General features: G+C 41.8%; 1 protein-coding gene across 1 annotated transcript in view; it reads right to left on the bottom strand.

Annotated features, from left to right (window-relative positions):
• Positions 1-7,923: 7,923 nt before the first annotated feature.
• Positions 7,924-21,791, bottom strand: part of LOC139450304 (beta-alanine-activating enzyme-like) — a 31,343-nt gene continuing 17,475 nt past the window's right edge. Inside the window, exons 10-17 of the mRNA XM_071231984.1 lie at positions 21,515-21,725; positions 19,680-19,783; positions 17,928-19,147; positions 17,275-17,426; positions 16,849-17,012; positions 15,373-15,498; positions 12,541-12,672; positions 7,924-12,218 (exon numbers count right to left, since the gene is read on the bottom strand). Of these exons, the coding sequence (XP_071088085.1) occupies positions 10,692-12,218; positions 12,541-12,672; positions 15,373-15,498; positions 16,849-17,012; positions 17,275-17,426; positions 17,928-19,147; positions 19,680-19,783; positions 21,515-21,725 (3,636 nt within the window). The 3' untranslated portion in view covers positions 7,924-10,691. The remainder of the gene's footprint in view (positions 12,219-12,540; positions 12,673-15,372; positions 15,499-16,848; positions 17,013-17,274; positions 17,427-17,927; positions 19,148-19,679; positions 19,784-21,514; positions 21,726-21,791) is intronic.

The following is a 21,791-nucleotide window of genomic DNA, read 5'->3' as shown; positions in this document are numbered from 1 at the left end:
TCCATACCTCCTCGAATCGAGTCAACCTTCCTCTCACAATGAATTACGAGCGCTTCACGCCCGACAATCAGATATGATGAATAATAACGTTTAAACTTCTGTTTACTTGACTTAGGAAACTAGAACAGTTTAAACAAACTATTTTATGTGACAATTTTCACGAACTCCTTGATAAATCAGTTGAAAGTTCATTTATATGTCTTGATAGAAGTATTGAACACATTACAGAGGCTCTTTGTCTGGCTGCATCCGATATAAAAAAAGAAATTCGCAAAGTGAGAAATGATGTTTGTTTGTTTGTTGTTTAACTCCGCACACAGCAATATTCCAGCTCTATGACGGCGGTCTGTAAATAATCGAGTTTGGACCAGACAATCCAGTGATTGACATCATGAGCATCGATCCACGAAATTGGGAAACGATGACATGCATCAACCAAGTCAGCGAGCCCGTTAGTCGCTTCTTAGGACAAGCATTGTTACCTTTTACGGCAAGCATGTGTTGTTGAAGACCTATTCTAACCACGGGCTCTTCACGGGTCGAGATAAATTATGTAAATAATTACATTGACGATGAATGTAACGGGTTAAAATCGGACCATTACAGAAAACGTAAAGTATAAAAAAACATAAGAATAAAGATTCGGGTGAACCTGGTGAGCTTACTGCCAACACAAGTCAGAAGCCGTTACATGAATCCTCAGTTCCAGCAGTTGCAAACCCGAAATTTCAAATAAACGTTCGCATCATTCTCCGTAAATTCCCTCATGCAGTTGTCACTGATGAGTTTTCTCCGATTCCGACCCCTGTCTGTGATCTTTCTGATAATCCGTTGTATATGTTGTTTATATCATTCTATAAACAAATCTATGATTTACCTATTGAGAAACGGAGGCCAATTAAACAATTTGACCAATCATTTCCACAGAATCATCTGGATAAATAAAATGTTATTATTTCAGCCACTCTTAATGCAGACTGTTCTTTGCATGACATTAACTGTTGTGTGGATTTTGCTGATCGAAACCTGGAAAAACGTCATATAATTTCCAAAGAATCATCAAACGAAAACAAGGAATAATATATCCTGGATAGAACTTAGCTTGAAATTACGTTCAAAACGCAAAAAACATAATTTGAAAAATAAAATACAAAACAAATACAAGACAACAAAAGAGAAAATTCTAAAACAAATTTTTGATTCTCTCAAAGTTAAAGGTTTGGACAAAAAGAAAGAGAAAGTGGGACAAGAAAAATATTTTCATAAAACATAACAAATGGTTCAAATCTAATGAAAAACAATTTTACAGGCAACTAATTGCAACCAATGGCAATGATGAGAAAAGACCCACAATGGATTTCAAGTGAAAGGTTTTGGAAACAGTTGTGGTCTATACCTGGCAGCTGTACCCTCGAGGAACCATGGGTAGAGGAATATTATGATTGTCTACACGTAAACATAAGTCACCATTTTTGCGAATCATTACACCTGGTTGCCTGAAAAAGGTACTTAAAAACGTCCAAATTTAATAACGCGCCAGGGCCTGATAGGATTCGAAACCGGTTTTGGAAACACCATTACTTCACTGTTTTAAATCTCTGGTGAATATAGGGGATGTTCCGCATTGATTGTCGGACAATTCTGATTTAACTGATAAAAAAAAAACTTCCGCCCGATTACCTAGTTTCAGGATCTCTTACAGATCTTGAGTCATCATACTGTGCGTCTAATGATAATATTTACATGGAGCAGAATGGAGCCAGAAAGAGATATTTGGGTTGTAAGGATCAACTGCTAGTTCAGAAAATGATGCTTGAAGATGCTGAATCTTACCACCGCAACCTCTCAATGTATTGGTTAGACTACAGAAAAGCGTATGATTTTGTACCTCACAAATGGATTTTGAGGTCACAAGCATATATTGACCTCCCTGACTACTTCTTTTACTCAAGTCTTTAATGAACTGCTGGTCAATTCAACCTGAGTTCGCAGGAGCAGAGGGCGACCTTCGGAAACCATTTTTATTAGAAGAGGAATATTCCAGGGTTGTTCTTTTAGCCCCTTGCTTTTCTGTTTGTCACTAAATCCTTTAAGCTTTTTGGTTAGCAAAGAGGAAGGTTATCATCCAGGACCTCCTAAGCACAGATCCCAAACACCCCTTACTTACCCCCTTTACATAGATGACTTGAACTTATTGCCAATGGAGGATCCACACTCAAAAACAGATTCTCCTTGACGAATCCTTTTTATTAACATCGGCACTTCCTTTGGCCTCGAAAATGCAACATTTTGTATCTGAAACGTGGCAAGGTAGAAGAGGGAGGATCGGTCAGTTTACTTAAGGGAGGAGTTATTGAAGATCTCGTGGAAGGTCAGGCCTATACGTACATAGGGATACAGGTTAGTGACAAACTCCAGAATGCCAATATCAAGGACAAACGTCGGAGAGAGTGCAAGAGAGAGAGAGAGACTTAAGAAAATCTGGAGCTCAGAAGTGATCGCTTGCAATAATGTTAAAGCCACAAATACTTCTGCTGTACCCGCCCTCTATTTGAAACTAGAAGTCATCCCTCTTGTCAGACAGTCTTGTGGAGAGTGTCTTGACACTCCGAAATCTTATTGCATTGATCTAAATATGAATCAGATGAAGCAGTCTCACTGGTTTCTTTTATTTCTAGTTCAGATGGTTAATCGGTGGAAGGGAATTGGCTATTTGATGGTTATTGAACGATATCAGATCTAAGATATACCTGAAGTTTAAGTGAATTTTCTTGGCCAAATTACCTTGTTTTGACTTTGACAATCCGAGCAGAAATTTTGATTCATATGCATAAAGAAACAGATCGGTGTCTAGTTGGTGCCCTTAGGGATGTCTACTTCTTGCCTAAATGTCTTTCCCAAATATTTTACATAGATGTTATCAATGAGGAAGAACAGCATTTCAGATAGTTTTTTCAAAAACCATCAGATGGCATATGCGTTCATTTTTGACAAATCGACCTGAACCTTTGAAGATAGATATGTAATTTTATTAGGAGATTGTACAAAGCCAAGAAAATCCTTGGTGTTTGTCTCAAATACTTTCTGTGAATTATATAGAAAGCCCTTCCTTGATAGTGTGGGGGATTATGGTTAATCTTTGAAACAGGGACGTGGTGGTACATTTGCTGGACCCAGCAGTATATCTCTACTTAAGGGTTCTTATGTATCTTTGGAATCTAGTACAAAAGAGGAATGGGCATGTCTTCAGGTTTTAGTGTGTGAGTGAGTGAGTTAGGTTTAACGCCGCTTTTTAACATTATTCCAATTATATCACGGCGTGTCAGCTTAATGTGGGAGGGAAGCCCGAAGTGATGCAGGTCCCAGAGGTTTACCACTTCGGTGAAACCCACGAGCACGAGCACGTGTATGGTGCTGACAGACCTAGAAACATAATCGGGGCGAACCGTGATTCGAACCCTCAATCATAGGTTTCTGGCGTGCCCAAGGAACGCAACTCACGCGAATCGCGGCGCCTTAGACGACTGGGCCAGGTTTTAGAGTCAAGTCAAAAGTTGATAGTACTGATGCATGTTTGGGGCAGATTTCTTCCTCAATAAACATACTAGCCTGATATGAAGCACTATTTGATATGTCACTTATACAAAGTTCTTTTCATTTAGTGATGCTTACATATACACAGTAAAAAAAGTGTTGCACCCCGTATACTTTTTCATGGAGGGGTGTTTTGAAAGGGTGTAAAGATAACCGAATTAATATTATAACCAGGATTTCGTGTATACCAACAAACCAGCGTATTGTCTATACAATGAACTTAAATGGGGTATTCCATGACCTTATGGCATGTAATAATCTCATGCTGAACTTTTACGAAAAATGAACGAACAACGAAGACGCATTAAGTATGGTGACATCTCAATAATTTTTAGTGACCAAATTCATCCAATAGGGTAAGAATGTCATATGGAGATTTGACGAACACAGTAAGTCAATATCGAGAACTTCCACCAAGCACTTGGATCACAGCTTGAAGTCTTCGTCTCATACCCCTCACCAGACGTTGGAATCGCTCCATGGGCAGCTGCTGCCACTCCTCGTGTAATGCTGCTTCCAATTCACGCAAGTTCTGTGGAGGAGGGTCCCGACGATAAATCAGGCGTCCCAAAATGTCCCATACATGTTACAGAGGATTCAGATCTGGACTCATTGCTGGCCATGGAATCTGCGTCAGAGCATTGTTGTGGATAACCTGGGTCACAGCTCGTGAACGATGTGGTCTGGCATTGTCATCCATGAATATCGGTCTGGTGGCCAGTGGATGATTGTCAAAATGGGGCACCACAACTGGATTTACCACCTCTTGGATGTAGCGCTCCCCTGTCAAGTTGCCTCGTATGGTCACTAAATCAAGCTTACAATCAAATGAGAAGCATCCCCAGACCATAACAGATCCACCTCCATATGGTACAGTTGGCATGATGTTTCTTGCAGTATAAGCTGTTCCAGGACGCCTCCATACTCTCACTCTGCCATCCACAACATGCAAAAGGAACCTGCTTTCGTCCGACCAGTGGACTCTTCTCCAGGACCTCAAGTTCCAGTTCTGTCTCAGTCTACACCAGGCTAGACGTAGTCGTTTGTGGTTATCTGTGAGTTTAGGTCGCTTGATAACCCTTCTGGACTTCAACCCTGCAGCTTTAAGACGATTTCTCACGGTCTGGGTACTGAACTGTTGACGAGGAAGCCAAAGACGTTTCAAGGTTGTGCTTGTAGCAAATGGATGACGCCTTACCACCCTCAACAACGCTCTGTCATCTCTAACTGTGGTCTTACGTGGTCTGCCAGAGGGTCTGCGATTCCTTACATCATTAGTTTGTGCGTGTTTTCTGACCAAACGGCTTATTGTTGAGTAGTGATGTCCGGTTCTTCTGCCAATCTCCTTGAACGAAAGACCTGCTCCATGAAGGCCAATAATCTGCCACTTGACTGCTTCTGACAATCGTCTACCCGGCATTGTGGGTTACAATAAACTGGGCTGTCAGAGAACATCTTTTATAGGCGATGTTGAGCTTAAGAAGATACTGCAATCTGCAAATGTCATGCACCATGCAATTCACGTGCTGATTGCTACGTTTTGGTGATCATCTTCCCTCCGAAAACATTACACATTTCACATCAGATCCCCAAGGTATACCTACCATTAAAACCAGAGTCGGGCGTTTTAAATGTTGTGATGTATCAAACGTATTAATGTGGGGGTGCAACACTTTTTTTACTGTGTATATAATGGTTCTGTTATTTAAGGCCTTGTCAGTGGGAACAAGTACAAACTTTCCATTTCTCGGTTTGCATTCCACCAATGACATCATCCGCTCACTCTGAAAGATATTCAACAGGTTCTTCTTCTCTTTTGTTCCATATATTGGCATATGCATAAACGCAATGATAGTCTTTAATTTGGCATCTTCGAAAAGTAATAACGTTTGCTCTTTTGTAGTTAAGGATAGTTTTGCCCTGAACTGTTAAAGTTAAAGTACGAGGATTCTGGCGTGCGAGTGCTTTGATGTCATAACAGTTCAGGGCAATACACTGCTTTATCACACTACGCAAAAGGGTAAGCGAACTCTAATTCTAGTCCTAGTCCCAAACATTACAAAATATATAAAGCAAAGTTAATTGATCTTTGCCATACATCTCTTTCTGTTTCCAGATATATTATTCCATTAGGAAACTAATCATCATGTTGAATATTGAGGATGCAGAGAATCTATCCCTTGTGTTGTGTCGGCAAGAGTGAGTGAGTGAGTGAGTATGGTTTAACGCCGCTTTTAGCAATATCACGGCGGGGGACACCATTGTACCCATGTCGGGAATCGAACCCGGGTCTTTGACGTGACGAGCGAACGCTTTAACCACTAGGCTGCCCGACCGCCCCATGTCGTCAAGAACCAGCACACCATCTGGTGCAACGGTTGTGAGCAGTGATAACACAGGATTTGAATCGTTCGGCTTAAGCCTCCATGATGGAATGGATTTTTGGCGTATTTTTTTTTAATGGTGACGTCGGCCGGAAATTGATAACTTTCAACTAACTGATGTAATGTATAGTGTATGCTAATTGCTTGTTTGTTTTTGTATTGAAGGATTAGATACTGGTCGACTGTTTTTCTTATTGTAAATAATCATGTCATGTGGTATGTCATGGTATATCATAGTATCATGGTATGGTATGGTACTCATAACGATAAAGGAATTCAGCTGCAGAGAACATATTCCACGTGCATTACGCATGGGCGGCTCACTCAGCATTAAGACTGTAGAGTAGATACCTCTTATTTTAATTTGGATTTGAGTATTTGTACACGTGTAGACGTTTCTATCAGTCATTGTCATGTGTACACGTGTAGACGTTTCTATCAGAATCGTTGTCATGTGTACACGTGTAGACGTTTCTATCACGATCATTGTCATTTGTATACGTGTAGACGTTTCTATCAGAATCGTTGTCATGTGTACACGTGTAGACGTTTCTATCCCTATCATTGTCATTTGTATACGTGTAGACGTTTCTATCAGAATCATTGTCATCTGTATACGTGTAGACGTTTCTATCACGATCATTGTCATTTGTATACGTGTAGACGTTTCTATCACGATCATTGTCATTTGTATACGTGTAGACGTTTCTATCACGATCATTGTCATTTGTATACGTGTAGGCGTTTCTATCAGTCATTGTCATTTGTATACGTGTAGGCGTTTCTATCACGATCATTGTCATTTGTATACGTGTAGACGTTTCTATCAGTCATGGTCATTTGTATACGTGTAGGCGTTTCTATCAGTCATTGTCATTTGTATACGTGTAGACGTTTCTATCACGATCATGGTCATTTGTATACGTGTAGGCGTTTCTATCAGAATCGTTATCATTTGTATACGTGTAGACGTTTCTATCACGATCATGGTCATTTGTATACGTGTAGGCGTTTCTATCAGAATTGTTGTCATTTGTATACGTGTAGACGTTTCTATCACGATCATGGTCATTTGTATACGTGTAGGCGTTTCTATCAGAATCATTGTCATTTGTATACGTGTAGGCGTTTCTATCACGATCATTGTCATTTGTATACGTGTAGGCGTTTCTATCAGAATCATTGTAATTTGTAAACGTGTAGACGTTTCTATCACGATCATTGTCATTTGTACATGTGTAGGCGTTTCTTTCACGATCATTGTCATTTGTAAACGTGTAGGCGTTTCTATCACTATCATTGTCACGTGTACACGTGTAGACGTTTCTATCACGATCATGGTCATTTGTATACGTGTAGACGTTTCTATCACTATCATTGTCATGTGTACACGTGTAGACGTTTCTATCACGATCATGGTCATTTGTACGCGTTTAGGCGTTTCTATCACTATCATTGTCATTTGTATATATCTCGACTTGTTTGTATATACAATTCTATCAGCACTGTCCTTTCTATACATGTAGGCGTTTCTATCAGGGGCATTGACCGTGTGAAATATACTCTGCATAAAAAGAAACGCAAAGGTGAACTTTATATGTATATTTTATATATCATATAAATAATCAACAAATGGTAATCGATTGTTCAAAATTGCCACACATCTTTGTCATTGACCCAGGTTTCATATGGCACACATGGAACAGTAGATTTTCAAGGTAAAGGTCATCTGCTCTCAATATCATTGTGGCCACAATCGGAGTCCAAAACTAACTGGCATCGTGGTCCAATGGAAGCAATCAGATCCCGAATTGTGGCCTGTGGAGTGGAATGTTCACCCACTCTGCCTGCAGTGCTTGTGCCAACTGTCGGGGGTTCTGTGGTTGTTGCTGACATTGATCAAAAGCAATACCGGTAACGAGACAAACAAAAGTTAAATCTCCGATCTTTATTCTTAATAGTGTGCTAGTAATGGACACAGAATACAACACACACGTCACAACAATTAGAAGCAAATGTATATATCTCGCGTATACATCAACACTGACAATATTCAACACCGGCAAGGCACTCCAGTTACATCACGGACGTCGGGGTTAAAGGGACTCTTTGACTCTCTTTCCAGAATGGCAAGCTGCAATCAGATCTTGTTCTCCAAATACGGTATGTAGAAGAGTCGTCGTATGGGAGTAAAAGATTTGAATGTAATGCGACTGGACAATCCGCATCCTAAAGATTAGCGTTACGTACCATAGACATGGCATCAGCCATCCGTATAGTGTATTTCGTCTTGTACGCATCTTCCCGAGGCAAGTGAGTTAACTGACTTTAAAAGTCCAGTTTCCACCCTTGCCAAACTAGGCTGAAATTACTGGGCTCGACCAGTGGCTATTACCAGTTATGTCCCTTCTAAGCCTCTCCTATGGACCAATCAGATTCCAACTCTCGTATCACTTGCGTTTGCTTCAAACAAAATGGTAGTGCCCAGTCAGGACGATCTGATCGATAATCAAGATCTATATTGTGATAAAACGGGTCTTACATCGCGAAATGCATCAAATCACGTGAGCACCTTGATTAAAATCATGAAAAGATTTGGAATATTATCTGTTGACGAGTAGGCGGTACACATGCTTTGCAAATACTGCAGTCGATCGAAATCTGCACGACAGTTAACAAACCGGACTCGATTTCAGCGCGCGATTTTGATTGGACTAAGCATAGACTCGTTAGTCCAGCCAAAATGTAACTCCATAATACCAGCCTAGTTCAGCAAGGGTGGAAACTGGACTTTTATAGTCAGTTAACTCCTTTGCCTCGGGAAGATGTCTTGTATGTGACACGTCTCTAATATGGCTGGAAGCTTCCATGTGCAACGGCGTAGTTGTTTAGCGCTAGGTCTCTTACCACCAGGACTCATACCTGCTGGGTTTGGAAGCTTGTTCAAATAAGCGCCTTGGTGCTAATTAGAGGAAATGCGATATGTGTATTTCCACACCCCGCAACGTACTGCTGTACTGTTTTCAAACAGTCCTTGATCTCCTGTTATCACAGATATAATAATAGTGAGTTAGTAAAGCATCGCTGCTTGGTAGCACTATACAGCATGTTCTACACAAATAGGAGGACTGATATGCCTGTTAAAGGGGGAACAAACCTGTGTTAAAACGGAAACACCAAAAAATCAAATGAGCCACATGAAATAGTATAACATAAAGCATATTAGTAAATAGTGTTAGTTTCTATTTGTTTTGTTAAAATATTTCAATAAGTCAAAGGATTTACAATAAACGCCCCTTCACAACTCAGAGTTTCACAAACAAAGATATAGTTTGAGTTTGAGTGAGTTGGGTTTAAAGCCTCTTTAAAGTGTCAGTTTGATGTGGGAGAAAAGCCCAAAGTGATGCAGGTCTCAGACGTTTATCACTTTAGTGAAACCAGGAGCATGGATACTGTACTGACAAACCTATAAAACATACTCGGGACAAACTGTTTGGTTTGAGAACACAAGGAGACACAATATTGTGAGTGAGTGAGTGAGTATGGTTTTACGCCATTTTTAGCAATATTCCAGCAATATCACGGCGGGGGGACACCAGAAATGGGCTTCACACATTGTACCCATGTCAGGAATTGAACCCAGGTCTTCGGCTTGACGTGCGAACGCTTTAACCACTAGGTTACCTGACCACCCCACAATATTGTGACTTTCACTCAAATTGAAGATCATGTACATTCATTTCATCAGGACAACAAAAAAGAATAAACTTCATAAATAAATATGTCTGTAAAGAACTGCCCTATGTCATCATACATGTATGAGTAATTGAGTATAGAAATAAAATAATATCATAAAAGTGTTGATATGTTGTTTCATAACATGTATAATGGAAAATGCACCAATTGTCAATAATATTGCACTTCTCTGCCAGTGATTGCTGCCATATGAGTTTGTCTTCTCAGATTTAGCTCATGCTACCTACACAACTTCAAATAACCTCATTCAGGTTACCATGGTTACAGTGATCTCATTTTATATAATAGATATTTGTTATTGTCAAATGCCAGTTATTTGCTATCATGAGTGTCACAAATATATATTTCATGTTCTACCCAAACGTATGTCAAATTCAAGACGCTAAAGATAATTGTTATTTCACAACCCTCAAGATATTTGTTATATTTCATGACCCTGTACATGTGCTTGGTGACCTCCCTTGATTTCTAGCCTGTCCACTGAATAATATATAAGGCTTAAAACATAAAAGAATTGGTTCTCAGGCAATAATTTTTGAAAAGATAGTGCGGGCAGGCGGTGTGTTTTCTTTCTTTTCTGCTTGTTCAAACTAGTATGTAACCAAATAAACGGTTGTGTACCATCAATCTGAGAAAGGGCCTCCCTACGTAAACAAGCGTACAAACTCCTATTGCTGCCATGACCATAATATGATATGCACAGTAAAGCAATGCGCTTGTAAAGGGAAGAAATTGCGTGATATAATGGATCGCATTGTTTTTAAGTATTAGGATTTTATTGAAAAAAATTGAAAATGGAAATAAAACCAAAATGCAGACTTAATGATGATGTTGGCGATGCCTGAGAACCAAGACTATTATTTTTTTATCAATCAATTTTGGTAAAAGATTTTGCACATATTGTCAATATCCTGATTCACTGCACTTCGACATCACCTGATACAGGCTGGACCGTTTCTAAATGTCAACAACAGTGAAACAATAAACGTTATTGTCTCTGCACCCAACCACCAACCGTCCATCGACCACGACGGGAGAGGAGAACACTTCTCCAGGCAAACATGTACTGGCCAGCTGCTGCCCTGTGGCCACACACACAGCGGTCAGGTTGCCACTGGTGGAGGCCACATACACCACAGGGTGGACTTCCTGCTGGGGCGCTGCTGAACCTTCTTGGGACCTACACGTCCTGCTGCAACATCCAGGACTGATGCTCACAGGAACAGGAACAGGAACAGCATATCCACAGCATTCCCTTGTGATGGTCCTCCTGGAAGAGTCATCGGACAAGGATGTGTCAAAGACAGGATCAAACATCTCTGGTAAGGATGAATCAAGGACAGGACCAGAACTTGACAACTCTGGTAAGGATTCTGAAGAGCTTTGAGAACCTTGACAATGACATGGATGTTTTGAGACTCGGACATGGGTACACAGAGAGTTGGGTTCACATGGAATGTTTTCTATCTGGGCTTGCTGCCGTGTTGTATCATCATGAATTGTGGTATTTGAGTCTGAAGGTAGCTGTCCTTTTGGAAGACATTTCAAATGCTGATCAATATTACCTGATATATGTTGAGAGGTAGGTGGGGTAGTTTGGTTATTGTGGATATGACTTCCATCAAGACAAGGATTCAGTCCAGAACCTTTCCCTTGAGAATAAGCTGCTGTATCTGATATGTCCACAGACATTGAGGAAGGTTTAGAAAATGCTGTATCTGGTGCAATGACAACAGGTTGGTGGAGCTTTGAGGAAATATCCAGACTTAGGTTTTGACACGAAGCTGATGATGAGTTTGTACATGGTTCAGGAATCTGTTGATGATTACCAGCATGACACAAATCACGTTTATACACCGGAACTTCTTTAATATGAGAAGCGTTGTCAATGTGAAATCTCTGCTTCTTGACACAAGGTTCTTCCATCAAGCTGAGGAAAGTCTTGTGCTTTCCAGAACTACATGTAACACAGTTCATAGAGCTGATCCTGGAGACATTGTACAAACCCTTTTTATGTAGCATTAGCTTACAGTCATGACATTTGTCTCCATGAAGTGAACATTTACACATTTGTCTCAGCTTGCGTTGATCTACCAAAAGTTGTTTGACAGAATCTGCCAGTTTTAAATCCGAGCTGAAAGTCATATGATGTGTGGCTGAGGGTAAAGCTATACCATTAGACAGCTCTGTCTGATAATGAAGTTCTTCTTCCAAAGACGTCCCCCTGGAGGCAAGCCCTCCATTCCTGTGCCGCCACTCCTGTGGGGCTCCCTGGTGCCAGACAAACGGTGTGGTGTATACGGCAGAGTCTGTCGCCCAGTGCCATAGCTTCTGCCCGGTCATAGTGAGGCAGTATAGGTGCTTGTCATGGGACCCCACCAGCACCACATCCTCAGGTTCACTTGAGGTACATGTAGAGACTTCAGGTGGAGTTATGATCAGCGGTGAGGAAAATACTGGGCCATCAGTGGAGAAAGTCCAGATCTGTGGCAACAACAAAGTCACTATCTTCACTATCAGTACACTTAAAGGTGTACACACATATTTGTCCTTAATGCATATGGTGTAATTTGGTTTAATTGTTAACTGTGTCATTGTAAGTTAGCATGACATTTGCATTATCGACCCAGCCATATTAAGTTTAAGGATCAATAGTCCTAATATTGCATTTAATCAATGCACACAATAGTCAATTGCACATGCCTGGTAGCTCATAATATATCCAATAGTTCATAACATATATTTTAAATTAATATTTCAATAAGAAATCACTATTACATTCAGGATAATATTTCACAATTGTTACCTTGTCACCCTGATGGTTGAAACACAATATGCTACCATCCACACAACCAACTATAACACTATTGTGGTTCTCAGCTGGAGAGGAGAAGACAGGTTTTGTTGTGTCTCGGGACCACAGCACGTCACCGGTATCCTGTTCAGAAAAAATTAATATGTCAGAAAGCATACATCAAAACAATTCCAAGCTTGCTTTGAGGATATTAAATTATTCCGTATTTACATAGACAGAATAACACAGGTGGAGGATAAGACTGGGTTAGGTGGAGGATAAGACAGGGTTAGGTGGAGGATAATAGAAGGTTAGGTGGAGAATAAAACTGGGTTAGGTGGAGGAGAAGACTGGGTTAGGTGGAGGATTAGACTGGGTTAGGTGGAGGATTAGACTGGGTTAGGTGGAGGATAAGACATGGTTAGGTGGAGGATAAGACATGGTTAGGTGGAGGATAAGACATGGTTAGGTGGAGGATAAGACTGGGTTAGGTGGAGGAGAAGACTGGGTTAGGTGGAGGATAAGACTGGGTTAGGTGGAGGAGAAGACTGGGTTAGGTGGAGGATAAGACATGGTTAGGTGGAGGATGAGACTGGGTTAGGTGGAGGAGAAGACTGGGCTAGTTGGAAGAGAAGACTGGGTTAGGTGAAGGATAAGACTGGGTTAGGTGGAGGATAAGACATGGTTAGGTGGAGGATAAGACTGGGTTAGTTGGAGGAGAAGACTGGGTTAGGTGGAGGATAAGACAGGGTTAGGTGGAGAATAATAGAAGGTTAGGTGGAGAATAAAACTGGGTTAGGTGGAGGATAAGACTGGGTTAGGTGGAGGATAAGACATGGTTAGGTGGAGGATAAGACATGGTTAGGTGGAGGATAAGACATGGTTAGGTGGAGGATAAGACAGGGTTAGGTGGAGGAGAAGACTGGGTTAGGTGGAGGATTAGACTGGGTTAGGTGGAGGATTAGACTGGGTTAGGTGGAGGATAAGACATGGTTAGGTGGAGGATAAGACATGGTTAGGTGGAGGATAAGACTGGGTTAGGTGGAGGAGAAGACTGGGTTAGGTGGAGGATAAGACAGGGTTAGGTGGAGGATAAGACATGGTTAGGTGGAGGATAAGACTGGGTTAGGTGGAGGATAAGACTGGGTTAGGTGGAGGAGAAGACTGGGTTAGGTGGAGGATAAGACAGGGTTAGGTGGAGGATAAGACATGGTTAGGTGGAGGATAAGACATGGTTAGGTGGAGGATAAGACTGGGTTAGGTGGAGGAGAAGACTGGGTTAGGTGGAGGATAAGACTGGGTTAGGCGGAGGAGAAGACTGGGTTAGGTGGAGGATAAGACATGGTTAGGTGGAGGATGAGACTGGGTTAGGTGGAGGAGAAGACTGGGCTAGTTGGAAGAGAAGACTGGGTTAGGTGAAGGATAAGACTGGGTTAGGTGGAGGATAAGACATGGTTAGGTGGAGGATAAGGCTGGGTTAGTTGGAGGAGAAGACTGGGTTAGGTGGAGGATAATAGAAGGTTAGGTGGAGAATAAAACTGGGTTAGGTGGAGGATAAGACTGGGTTAGGTGGAGGATAAGACATGGTTAGGTGGAGGATAAGACATGGTTAGGTGGAGGATAAGACAGGGTTAGGTGGAGGAGAAGACTGGGTTAGGTGGAGGATTAGACTGGGTTAGGTGGAGGATTAGACTGGGTTAGGTGGAGGATAAGACATGGTTAGGTGGAGGATAAGACATGGTTAGGTGGAGGATAAAACTGGGTTAGGTGGAAGAGAAGACTGGGTTAGGTGGAGGATAAGACAGGGTTAGGTGGAGGATAAGACATGGTTAGGTGGAGGATAAGACTGGGTTAGGTGGAGGATAAGACTGGGTTAGGTGGAGGAGAAGACTGGGTTAGGTGGAGGATAAGACAGGGTTAGGTGGAGGATAAGACATGGTTAGGTGGAGGATAAGACATGGTTAGGTGGAGGATAAGACTGGGTTAGGTGGAAGAGAAGACTGGGTTAGGTGGAGGATAAGACATGGTTAGGTGGAGGATGAGACTGGGTTAGGTGGAGGAGAAGACTGGGCTAGTTGGAAGAGAAGACTGGGTTAGGTGAAGGATAAGACTGGGTTAGGTGGAGGATAAGACATGGTTAGGTGGAGGATAAGACTGGGTTAGTTGGAGGAGAAGACTGGGTTAGGTGGAGGATAAGACAGGGTTAGGTGGAGGATAATAGAAGGTTAGGTGGAGAATAAAACTGGGTTAGGTGGAGGATAAGACTGGGTTAGGTGGAGGATAAGACATGGTTAGGTGGAGGATAAGACATGGTTAGGTGGAGGATAAGACAGGGTTAGGTGGAGGATAATAGAAGGTTAGGTGGAGAATAAAACTGGGTTAGGTGGAGGATAAGACATGGTTAGGTGGAGGATTAGACTGGGTTAGGTGGAGGATAATAGAAAGTTAGGTGGAGGATAAGACAGGGTTAGGTGGAGGATAATAGAAAGTTAGGTGGAAGATAAGACAGGGTTAAGTGGAGGATAAGACAGGGTTAGGTTGAGGATAATAGGTTAGGTGGTGAATAAAACTGGGTTAGGTGGAGGATAAGACAGGGTTACTGGGAGGATAAGACAGGGTTATTGGGAGGAGCTGAGGGATAACAGAGGGTCAGATGTAGGATAACACAATAGCAGGTGTGGGATAACAGAGGATCAGATATGGGATATCAAAGTCAGATGGAGGATAACAGGGTTAAGTGTAGGATAATAATGGGACAGGCTTGGGATAACACAAGGTTAGTTAAAGTATTACACAGTTAAATATTGGATAACAAAAGTTCATGTTTAAGATAACTATGCTCACAGGGTTGACAGCATGTAGGTTTGAGCCGAGGGTGCCCACATAGACATGGCGACGATGGCGACTGACACACGGAGAGGAAAATACACTTCCGGCACCGAGAGCCTGCCTCCAGACACACCTCTGCCTCTACAACATCATACAAAATAAACAATGATCTGAAGAGACAGCTTATTTTTTCAGTGGATATAATGAAATTGTTTCATTGTAGTACATTATTCCAGAGACTATACACCGAGGGCCGGGCCTCATGGCTAATTGGAGACCGATCACTGCTACGCATGACCAAGCGTCACTTTCATGCGACATCGCATTACATCACATTGTTCTATCCTACCCACAAAAAAAATGGTGGCCTATGAGAAATTCACAATTTATCCATTTTCCAGTACAAATTATTCCATTAGATATGAAACAAAGTCCTCAGATACTGGAGTCAGTCGGAAGATTTATCATATTTTTTGTAGTGGCATAATTTTTTTTCATTATTCATTTGGGTGTTTTGTAAAGACTGTCCATCAGAGGGTATCACTTAAATTATTACCTTGTTACTTTTTTTCGAGCACACTTTATTATCCTACATCTTACAGTACATGTATCTTGGACAAACATCGTTTAAATTAAAATCAAGTACATTTTAACATTTGACAATTATTTTGTGCATGCAGCCAGGCTAAAAAATATTTATAAAGTTTCTTTCTGATTTTTTGCGAATTTTAGACTTAAAAAAGACAAGAATGAATTGGTTCTCAGGCAGTGTCTTTTGTAAATATAGTGCGAGAGGGCGGCCCCTTTTTTTTCTTTCTTTTTTAGTTCAAACTAGTATGTAACCAAATAAACAGTGTAACCAGATAAACAGTTGTGTACAATCAACCTGAGAAAGGGCCTCCCTAACAAATGTATTCCTAGATGAGTAAAATACTGGAATACAGTATTTGACTACCATTGGATTTGGAATATTTAAGGATTTTTGTTTTGTTTTTTTAAAATGGAAATAAAAACAAAATGTGCGGTAATTTTATGATGATGTTGGCGGTGTCTGAGAACTAAGACTATTTTTTTTTAGCCTTAGAAAATAGCATCAAATATTTCACTGGAGTGTCTTGTCCAGACTCAATTACTTACGGACCGCCATCATATACATGTGGCTGGAATATTGCTGAGGGTGGCGTTAAACAACAAACAAACAAACAAACAAACCAAACCAAACTCGGCATTCAAGCACTTCGCTAGATTGTTTACTAGATGACGGGAGTCCTCAGATAAGAGCATCTGCACATGTGTCGTACATCTTGACCGCTGACGGAGAAAAGAAGCAGGGTGTCTCAATGTATCTGTTACACTCACAGTCACGGCAGTGATTGTAATGATACTCTACTGCCGAGGCCTGTCCCTCGGTTTATGGTCTCTGATTAATGCCAACATGTGCAAGTGAGGTATGCGTTCGGGTGTAAAATGTTTCATCTTCTGAAATCTTACATAGATATCCACTGAATGCAGACAGCCATCATGTGAGCCAATGATGATATGCGAGGTGATTGGGTCAAGGGTTGGAGAGCTCTTGACACAGCCATGTGTTTTATATATCCACTTGATGTCTCCTGACACTGCACAGAGCACGTACACACAGTTGTCATAGCAACCTAGAACATACAAAGTTGCCATGGTTAAAACTCATCCACATCAAAGCGCCTGAGTGTAAATATCATGCGCCATTCAATAAATTATTGTGTGATTCCCGCACGTCGCTCAGTAGAACACTGGATCCTTGTGGACCATAGCTGAAACTAACAGTGTTTAACATGCCTACTTATTGGGTACCTGGAATTACCCTTGTCATTGCAATGAAACTGACCAAGATATTACTCATTTTACTCATTCACTCGAATCTGTGTCTCCACCTACCTACGACGACCCATCGGCCACACTGACTGAGGCAGGCTGAAGACTCCACACGGTCACCGAGTCTCTTCCTCCACAACTCACAACCAGTTTTCAGGTCAATAGCACACATGAGATGGGAGTGGGAACCGATGTACACAACATGGCTGCCAGTGCTGGAACAGATGCTATCACTAAGTCCTGAGAAACTCAAAGAAATATGTACCTAAAAAAATCACAAATCTGTTCCTTTCTGCAGAGAGCATGTTTCTCTGCAAACTACCCAACATATGAATTAAAAATAACCATCTGAGCACAGGATTAAAGTAGCCAGAAGACTAAACAGAAGACCTGTTTCAAGCTAAACCGATAATTGTTTTCTTGTTCTTCAGTTTTCTTGGTCAAAATGCCATTTAAAAACATTCAAAAGTTGTCATGCTGCATCGCCTGTATTAACACAAATGGTGTCACCCCGATATTGACATTGTTAATTGAGTTGTTACACCACCTCTCTTTCAGAGTGTGTCGCTGTCTCCTGTTACAAGATATAGGTTTTGTCACTGAACTTGTCATGATAAAACATTGATCAGATGAAAGACCAAATATGTTGGGAGTGAGTCTACCCCACCACCCTTATGAAATCAAAATGACAATAAATGTCACAATTTAGGCCTCACCTGCTGACTGCCACCAGAGGCGAGGCATCCACACACTTCTCAGTGTCATACTTCCAGCACAGGGACATTGACACACGATCCTGATCAACTCCTGGATGACTTGAGTCGACTCTGTCCATTAACACCCGATCCCATTCCACTCCTGTAGGCCTTGACACATAACACTGCTCACAATCTACTGGACTAGATACACGATCCTGCTGGACATCTGCTTGACTAGATACACGATCCTGCTGGACATCTGTAGCACCTGGGTCTACACTGGCCATTGATAGCCTAACTGTTCCCTGATATTTACTGCCTCGGGAAACAGACCCAGCAAATTTACAACACATATGCTCTGTCCAACATCCTTCAAGTTTCATCTGTCTTTTTGAGCCATCATGGACATCTTCAGTAATATCAGCTGAAACAGGCTCACTCGCATCAGGAGGAGCAGATGTGGCTGGCACAGCTTCAGGGTCCTGACTCTTCCCCTCCCTAGATATAGCAGCTGCATCTTGGCTCTGGATGGTGGCTGACACAGGTTCAGGGTCCTCACTCTTCCCGTCCCCAGATACAGCAGCTGCATCTTGGTTCTGGATGGTGGCTGGCACAGGTTCAGGGTCCTCACTCTTCCCCTCCCCAGAAACAGCAGCTGCATCTTGGTTCTGGATGGTGGCTGGCACAGGTTCAGGGTCCTCACTCTTCCCCTCCCCAGATACAGTTGCTGCATGTTGGCTCTGGATGGTGGCTGGCACAGGTTCAGGGTCCTCACTCTTCCCCTCCCCAGATACAGTTGCTGCATGTTGGCTCTGGATGGTGGCTGGCACAGGTTCAGGGTCCTCACTCTTCCCCTCCCCAGATACAGTTGCTGCATGTTGGCTCTGGATGGTGGCTGGCACAGGTTCAGGGTCCTCACTCTTCCCGTCCCCAGATACAGTTGCTGCATGTTGGCTCTGGATGGTGGCTGGCACAGGCTCAGGGTCCTCACTCTTCCCCTCCCCAGATACAGCTGTTGCCTCTTGGCTCTGGACACTTGCCATCATCTTCTGGACATGCTGGACAAAGTCAAGGAAAGTCTTATTGAGGACAGTGTCCAGAAGCAAGGAGCTGTGATGCACGAGTTGATCCTCCACAATGTTGACCAGACTGACAGCCTGGAGGGAATTTCCACCCAGAGCTAGAAACTCATCCATGTCCAGGATATCTCTACTGTGTCCTGATGGATGAAGACGGTCCTGGAGCCAGAAAAAAACCTTTAAAACATATTCCTTTCACTGGACATTTTCTGTTTTTCTTAAGAATGAATACAAAATTTCCTAAAATATTACTTGAAGGTAATATATTTCATGAAAAGTAAAACATTTCACAGTTAAATACTTGGCCTATTGCAAGTTCTGACAGCCTGATCAAGAATTAAATCACTTTTTGCAAAATTGACTATGGTCATTTTGACACCCGCAATATGAACACGAAATTGACACGGCTTTTTAGATGCTGTACAATAGAAGTGATCTCCTGACTTCGATAAGGATAGATGTATTTTAAATGCTGCTTATTTATGAACACATACACATATTATCCCATCATATTCAGCACTTGTAACTCGTCTTACAGTAACTTCTGTCCACAAAGTTTGTTTTTTTCAAATTTGAGTCTTTCAATACTTGCTAAAATTTTGCTCTAAAATACTTCAAGATGTGTTTGTGAAGAGCTGGACTTTGTTTTGATTGCGACACAAGCCCACGACAAGCCCCAGCGTTTCCCCACCTGCCAGAGACTGGTACACCAGCGTCGGACATCGAGCGGCAGTGTGGGCGACCTCCTGACCACCTCCTCCCACAGCGTCGCCAGCAGCTTCGTGTCAGTCTTCCCTAACAAATAACAACAGAATGTCACAACGTGTGATGCCTATTACTCTGTGACTATAGTGTGTATTCACCTGGCCATGGTTTTAAGTTCCTAAGCCAACAATGAAGAAAGGTTTGCTTCAAGTTTCCTGCAGGTGTACTGAAAACAACTTGGAAGTTGGATACAACACCAACTTTAACAGTGTGTCAGTTTTATCACAGTGTGTCAGCTTGGCGCAAGAAGAAAGCCCGAAGTGATGCAGGTCATAGAGTTTTACCACTTTGGTGAAACCCATGAACATGGGTATGACACACAGGTATTGTGTACAGGTATGGTGGACAGGTATGGTGGACAGGTATGGTGTACAGGTATGGTGGACCGATGTGGTGGACAGGTATGGTGGATAGGTATGGTGGTATAGGTAAGATCTGCTCTGTTCCCAAGGCACATGTTAGACATAACTAGTTACAGTGATGATGGGACATATAAAAAAAATATTTTAGTGACATAAGTTTATACGTTTTAGTGTTACCGGGTAGTTCAAACTTTGAACATCAAAACATTTCACTTGACAGGCGGGATAGGGGGCTTGACAGATTACTGCCCCCACTCCCTAGAAAATGACTAGCGATGGGATAGCGAGAAGGCAGCTATTTCAAATTCTGTTGCTGTATGTCAAACAAAGAAATGTTGCAAAGTGCTCAATGTCATGTGAAACAATTTTAATGACAATGATAACTATTAACAAGAGTCATCAGAAGATGACAAATCCCCCCGCCTTCTACAAATTGGAAAGCACAAACCATCTGAGTGTTACTGTAAGTCCAACTTGATGAGAGAATTCTATCTAATCTGTCTGTCCGTATACATGAGTAGTTATTGAGCTATAGAAACGATAGCATGGAATTGGGAATCAGAGTCAAAGACAAACTAGTTGCCATGGAAATAGACGAAATATGAATTATAAACACCCTAAGTAACAAACGGCACCATTTGGCAAATTGATCTTTGTGTGTGCACAGTTTCAAGAAAGAATAACTTTTAGACATATAGTACAGACAAACACACCACAGGGAAAAATTAAGATATCTTAAATTCCTAAATAGCAAAAGGCACCACTTCAGCCCTTGATTAATACATGTACCAAGTTTGGATAAAAACTGTTGAATAGTGTTTTAGTTCAGGACCTGTTTCATATATCTGCCAAGTTTTGTTGAAAAATATTGAAATGGTTTTTTAGTTGTGCTCCAAAAACGAAATCCACCCCCTTATAAGACTTGGTACAAATTGTTTCCATGGAAATCGAGAAAATAAAAATTCCAAAAAATCTGTAGCAAAAGGCACCACTTCAGGACCTGTTTGATATATCTGCCAATTTTTGTTGAAAAATATTCAACAGTTTTCAAGTTACGCTCTGGAAACGAAATGGTTTCGGACGGACAGACAAACAAGGTGTTGACTATATACCCTGCATTTTATACCGGGGGATAAAAATATTCAACTTGGGAGGGAAGGATTACGTTTTTATGCCACTTTTAGCAATATTCCAGCAATATCATGGCAGGGGACACCAGAAATGGGCTTCACACATTGTACCCATGTCGGGATTCGAACCCGGGTCTTTGGCGTGACGAGCGAACGCTTAAACCACTAGGCTACCTGACCGCCCCTATTCAACTTGGAAATTCAAGTGACATACCATGCTCAATCAGACTCAAGTCCACCACTAACTCCAAGACTGTCCTGTTACTCACCGTGTTTGGTGAGAGGAATCTGCTCCACTAGCATCACCTGGTCCGGCTGATAGTGAGATGGTAATGTCTTCTGTAAATGTGATGTGACCGCCATCTTGAGTGATGCATGCTGGACCTCTTCACAGGGGGCATCTGTCACCACAAACAGCAGCAGACGACCGGCAAGGGAGAGAACTCTACTGTCTATGATTGCCGGCAGCTGCTGGACAGCCTGTGAAGAAGTATCGCATTCAGAATGAGTGAGTGAGAGAGTGAGTATGGTTTTACGCCTCTTTTA

Source organism: Haliotis cracherodii, unplaced genomic scaffold (assembly GCF_022045235.1).
Source record: "Haliotis cracherodii isolate W230 unplaced genomic scaffold, xgHalCrac1.p SCAF_8, whole genome shotgun sequence".
Taxonomy (NCBI): domain Eukaryota; kingdom Metazoa; phylum Mollusca; class Gastropoda; order Lepetellida; family Haliotidae; genus Haliotis; species Haliotis cracherodii.
The sequence above is the reverse complement of the archived record's forward strand: the minus strand, read 5'-3'. Positions and strand labels throughout refer to the sequence as shown.